Source organism: Gossypium hirsutum, chromosome D12 (assembly GCF_007990345.1).
Source record: "Gossypium hirsutum isolate 1008001.06 chromosome D12, Gossypium_hirsutum_v2.1, whole genome shotgun sequence".
NCBI classification, from domain to species: Eukaryota; Viridiplantae; Streptophyta; class Magnoliopsida; order Malvales; family Malvaceae; genus Gossypium; species Gossypium hirsutum.
The window spans coordinates 37,769,240-37,774,881 of NC_053448.1; the positions used below are offsets into that span (position 1 = coordinate 37,769,240).

The 5,642-nt window shown below is 32.0% G+C and overlaps 1 protein-coding gene across 1 annotated transcript; it reads right to left on the reverse strand.

Annotated features, from left to right (window-relative positions):
• Positions 1-249: 249 nt before the first annotated feature.
• Positions 250-1,491, reverse strand: LOC107945541 (zinc finger protein ZAT9). Its single transcript, XM_016879595.2, has one exon. The coding sequence runs from the start codon at positions 1,348-1,350 to the stop codon at positions 391-393; it is 960 nt and encodes a 319-aa protein (XP_016735084.1). The 5' UTR covers positions 1,351-1,491; the 3' UTR covers positions 250-390.
• Between the last annotated feature and the right edge of the window lie 4,151 nt (positions 1,492-5,642).

The window sequence follows — 5,642 nt, forward strand, 5'->3', positions numbered from 1 at the left end:
ATAAATATTGCCGGTTTGTTCTAGACTACTGGTTTAGCAGATTTGTAGGTAAAGCATGAAACAGTTTCAGACACAAGCAGAGCGCTAGAATGAGTCACGAAAATGCAATGATAATTAAAAAAATTATTGTTGAATTTGTAATAATGATATTAAAAAAAACCAGTGTTTTGGTTTTGAAAAAGAAGACAAGTGGTTTTGAAGTTTGAAGTTAGTAGAGTGACAAGAACCCAGAAAAATGTAATCCAACAGTGAAATAAACAAAACAAAACAAAAACATGTTTGGGAATTGGTCTCTAAATAATCAGTTCTTACAAAAACAAGAAGATAGAAAGATAACATGAAAGAAAAGAATTACAGTTAGAACAAAAATACCTTTTGGATCATCACAAATTAAAATGGTTTGACAAATTCAGCATCAGACACAGCAGAAAGTTCAATTTGACTAATATCATCATCATCCATTGGAGCAGGAAGGTTAAGATCTATTAAACTATCTCCCAACTTTTTGGAACTTGTAACAGCTGTTTTAGTTGTTGATGTTGCTCTTACTTGACCAGTTACATGAGATCTTTTATGTCCACCCAAAGCTTGTCCTGATGAAAAGATTCTAAAACAAACAGGGCATTCATGTGTTTTCTTTTCCGGGATGGAAGTACCCACATTTTCCGGTGGTTCATGAATTTTCTCCGTCGCCGGGGAGTAAGGTTTCATTTTTTTGTGACTCGCTCTGTGTCCACCCAGTGCTTGATACGATTTGAATACTCTGTTACACGTTTCGCATTTGTATTTACCACGAGTTGATCGGTTGGGTTTGGTTGATTTTAAGTACTCTTCCGATTCCTCTGTTTCTTCTTCGGATTCATCATCTTGCTCTTGCTCATCATGTTGTTTCCACTGGTCTCTTGAAAGCATCATAAGACAAAAAGCAACATCTTCTTCGGTCGTGGTATCAGAGATCGAACTCACTGACTCAGTGATATTAACTTTAACCACTTCTTCTTCTTCGTGTTGGTATAATGTTTTCCGAGTTCGTTTTGATCGTCTCCGAGTTAAGTTCTTAGATGACTCAGTTTCACTTTCTCTGTCTTGGACAACAACCGAACCAGCATCAATGAACTCAGGATCTACCATACGAACGCTTCTTTTTGGATTCTCTCTAAGCCCATAAATTTGTTCCTTCTTATCATCATCATCTTCATCTGATGAATATGAAGCTGAAGCTGACACGGATTCTTGACTCACTTGATTCACATGAATTGGAAGATTCAACATATGAGACCTCATATGACCACCTAAAGCTCTTCCATTTATAAAGCTTTTTAAACAAAGCTTACACCTATGTTTCTCCATTACAACACAGAGACAGAACCTATCAAAAAAAAACACAGCTTAATGTTTTATGTTTATGTCTGAAAATCTATGGTGGTATAGAGAGAGAAAGAGATTGTTCTTTAGAAAGCATGGAAAGAGAGTGCAAAAACTAAAAAAAGGAGTAGGTGATAACTGACAAGCATTCCTCCACCAAGAGATATATACAGAGAAACAACAATTTTTTTTTAATTTTAGGGGTAATTTAATTTTTTGGTAAAATTACATGGAAGCCCTGTCTTAAGAGTAATATTACATTTTGCTCCCTCTATTAAAAAAATAGCAAATTGGTCCTTTCTATTACAAATTCAATCTATTTGTACTATTAAAAACTGGCAGAATACTCAAACAATGGAAACATGGCATGCCATGTGTACCTTATATTGATATATATAGACCAATTTTTAATAGTAAAAAGAAACGGAATTTTTAACAAAAAGAACTAATTTACTTTTTTAATCTAACATAAAAAGACTAATTTATCTATTTTTTAAATAGAAGGAGTAAAATGCAATTTAACTTCTAATATAAGGACTCCATGATATTTTTACCAAATTTCTTTTAAAACGGAAAAAAATTAATAAAAAAGCGTATGCAAAAAAACTGAACATGTAACATGCGAGACTTTACCCGTTTTTCTTTTCTGTCTATTTATTAATTTGAACCTCTATTTTCTTTAATTTTCCTAAACTGCCCTTTTCATTAACAGAAAACAGAATAACTCGGTAAGGGTATTTTAGGAATAAACCGGCCGGTTTTTGCTTTTGTACAAAGTCAATAAAACTGCTGGGATTTGTTGTTACGATAGAAGAAGCAGAATATGAAACCAAAATTACACGGCGTATTCTTTTTCACTTGGCTGTGACGTAAAACAAATGACAGATGAATGATCTTCTCCACGTGTCAACACTAATGAAATTAATTAATTAATTATGAAAATTATAGAATTAGTCTCTTTACTTTAATTTATCAAATTTAGTTCTTATACTTTTTGAATCAATCAACTTTAGTCCATTTACTTTTTCAATTTTTGAAATTTTAGCCATGTCTGTTTGGTTAAAGTTAATTTCTAGTTTTGTACTCTGCGTATAATTATAGATTTAGTCCATATTTTCAACTAAATCATTCTAAGTCCCTATCCTTATTGAATTTTAGGAATTTTAGTTTTGATGCAAATGACAGTCATTCTAGTAATATGTGGAAATAAACAACAAGCTTACATGATATTACACATATGATAATATGTTTTCCTTATCAGATTTCGGGAATAATAAAATATAAAGGAATGAATTTAATAGTTATCGTTCGTGAAGATTTAAAATTCAAAAATTAAAAAGTACAAGACTAGAAATGACCAAATTAAAGTGAAGCGGCTAAATTCATAACTTTTACAAAGTAGAGAGAGTAATAGTAGAATTTAACCTAATTAAAATCTTAAAGAGTATCGGTTTTGATTCTTCGCGGGTGAGATTTGGGGCAACTGTCAGTGTTGGTAGCTTTAACAACACCGGCTGGGCCGGTTATTCTTTTTTTTTGGCATCATATATGTTGTAAATATAAAAAATAAAAAAAGGGTTAAGAAATGAAAAATAGTAAAAAAAAGGAGTAGAATGGCAAAAATGTTGGGGGGTTAAGTTGCCTTTAATTATGGATCTATTTGTTGAAATGTGAGAAGGTGGGGAAAACTAACAACCTCCCATTGAGGAAGGAGTTTTGTATGGAGAGTAAATGCCGTTTTGCTAGGGTTTGGTAGACCCAATCCTACTCGTTCATCTCCACAATTATATATATATAGGTAAAAGTATCGTGAAGGTCCTTGTACTAGGAATTAGATTGCATTCTTCTCTTTTACTTAAAAAATTGACAAATTAGTTCTTCTATGTTAGATCAAAGAGCAAATTGATCATTTTCTATTAAAAAATTTATCTATTTGTACTGTTAAAAATGGGTGTGACTAAAGGAATAACCAGATAATGACACGTGCTATTCCACATGTACCTCATGTTGACATACATGGACCAATTTTTAACAAAATGATCGGTTTACTCTTTAATCTAATGTATATGGACTAATTTCTACATTTTTTGAGTAGAGGAGGCAAAATGCAATCCGGCTTTTTGTACAAGGGCCTCCATTGTAGTTTTACCATATTTATACCTATTTGATTAAGTTGTAGTTGTGCTTGGTCTTTGTGGAAGAAATATTTTTTGAGGGTTAGATTTGAATTTTAAAATTTGAGAGTTAAAATACTGTTTATTATTGTATTTATGTAAAATTTTAGGGATTAAATTATAAAATTTCCATTCTTGAATGAATTAGAATTAAAATTTAAGTTTTAGGGGGTCGAAATGCAATTTAGCCATTGGATTATTAAGATTTTACTTATCTTTTATGAAAGTTTACAAGTATAGTACAATCAAAGTACAAGTGCAAATATATGTTTGAGTAACCACCAAGTGTAGAATTAAACTATTATAGTACGAACAGACTAAGGGCTAGAACAAAGAATCAAACTATTATGAACTATAAACTGGCTAAAACTCGTACATGGCAACAACTCTTAGTGGGGCTCGGAGACCATAAATTTAATTGGATTGTGGGTCTCAAACTTGGGTACTTAGGACTTCAAAGTTTCTGCCCTTATTGATAATTTTACAATTTTTAAAAGGACTAAAGAAACAATAGTTCATTTGGGAAGGGGAGGGGCAAGACTCTTGCGTATCCTCCTTTAGTGTTGCCCTTGGTTTAAAGTCCATGCAAATGCTTAAGGCAACTTAAAATTTAGGTGTAATTATGAATTTCATTCCTCTAATTTATGAAAATTGAAAAGATATCTTCCTATTTTAAATTGTCATAATTTGGTTCTCTTAATTTATGAAAATTGAAAAGTTAATCCTGTTGTCGATGAACACACAAACTTTAATAGTTGATTTTTTCTAATTTGTTACGTATAAATGGTTGAATTAAAGAATTTTATTAATCATTTACATATGAATTTATGAAAATTGAATATAGCATTTTAATATGAAAAAAATATGAAACTTTAAGAAAAGGGAAAGGAAGTGGTGGCCTGTTCTTGCATTACATGGATGATAGCAAGTAAAAGTACAAGCATTTGGGGGCACATTAAGATCATGTCTTTTTCACTATAGTTAAGACCAATTCAAAAATGATAGAAACTAGGCATAGGCATGAAACAGAGAGCACATAGTACAGAGCATGTCCAGTGTCTTAAAGATGACAATTCTCACTTTGCAATGAGCACTAAAGTACTACTACTCTTTCAATCTCTTGTCTCTACAGCTTCATCACATGTGTTTTTCACACATAGGAGTATTGATGCCAGTAAGTTATTTGAGTTCGGCTTAATTGGGTTGTAATTATCGAGTCAAGCTTTGTTTGAACTATCTACCAAACCGTATATTTGATTGGAATGGGTTGTGAGCTTAACAGAGCTTTTCATTTTCAATATATTTATATATTATGAAATTACGTTTTCACCTTTATTATATAGAAAGAGTTCAAGGATGAATGAGTTGCAGCTTGAATACAATTAAACTTGAGTATAAAAATTGATAAATGAGTTTAACTGAGCTCGAGTAGCTCGACTTTTTCTTGAGCCGAGCTCGAGCTTATAAGTTGATGTATGTTCTAACTTGAGCCTTGAATTTTGAGTCATGCTCGAGCTTGCTACTATTTGGATTCGGCTCGACTCCATTACATCTCTAAGCCTAACACAATGATCCACGACATAATAAATTAGATTTATCAATCATGACCCGAGTTTAAAAATTTGATCTGATTAATTAAGAATTAGATCTCATCCCATCCCAATAAAAAATGAATTAAAATGATATCAGATTTAATTCAAAACCAACCATTTCAATCGGCGAGTCTTGGGCAAACCCAGCTTTTCACTGGCAATATACATAGGCATGCTACATCATGTTAGCCTAGGTGCATTGAATAGGGGCACCATGTTCATCCACCACATATGGCTATGCCCTATCTCATGATACCAATTTCTGATATGATAATCATCATTTTCACATTGAAATGATTTTTCGAATAGACATTTTGGGGAATGATATGGAGCAAGGTATTGTAAAGCATGCAGGGAACATTGCTAGATGGTTCATTTCTTGATACTTTTATGTATCAAAATAAATACATTTGACCAAAAGTTGTCAAATATAGTCTTTAAAAAAAATCCAAATTCAAACTATAAAAACGAGTAATTATGAATGCAATGAATCTACACTTGATATGAGAAT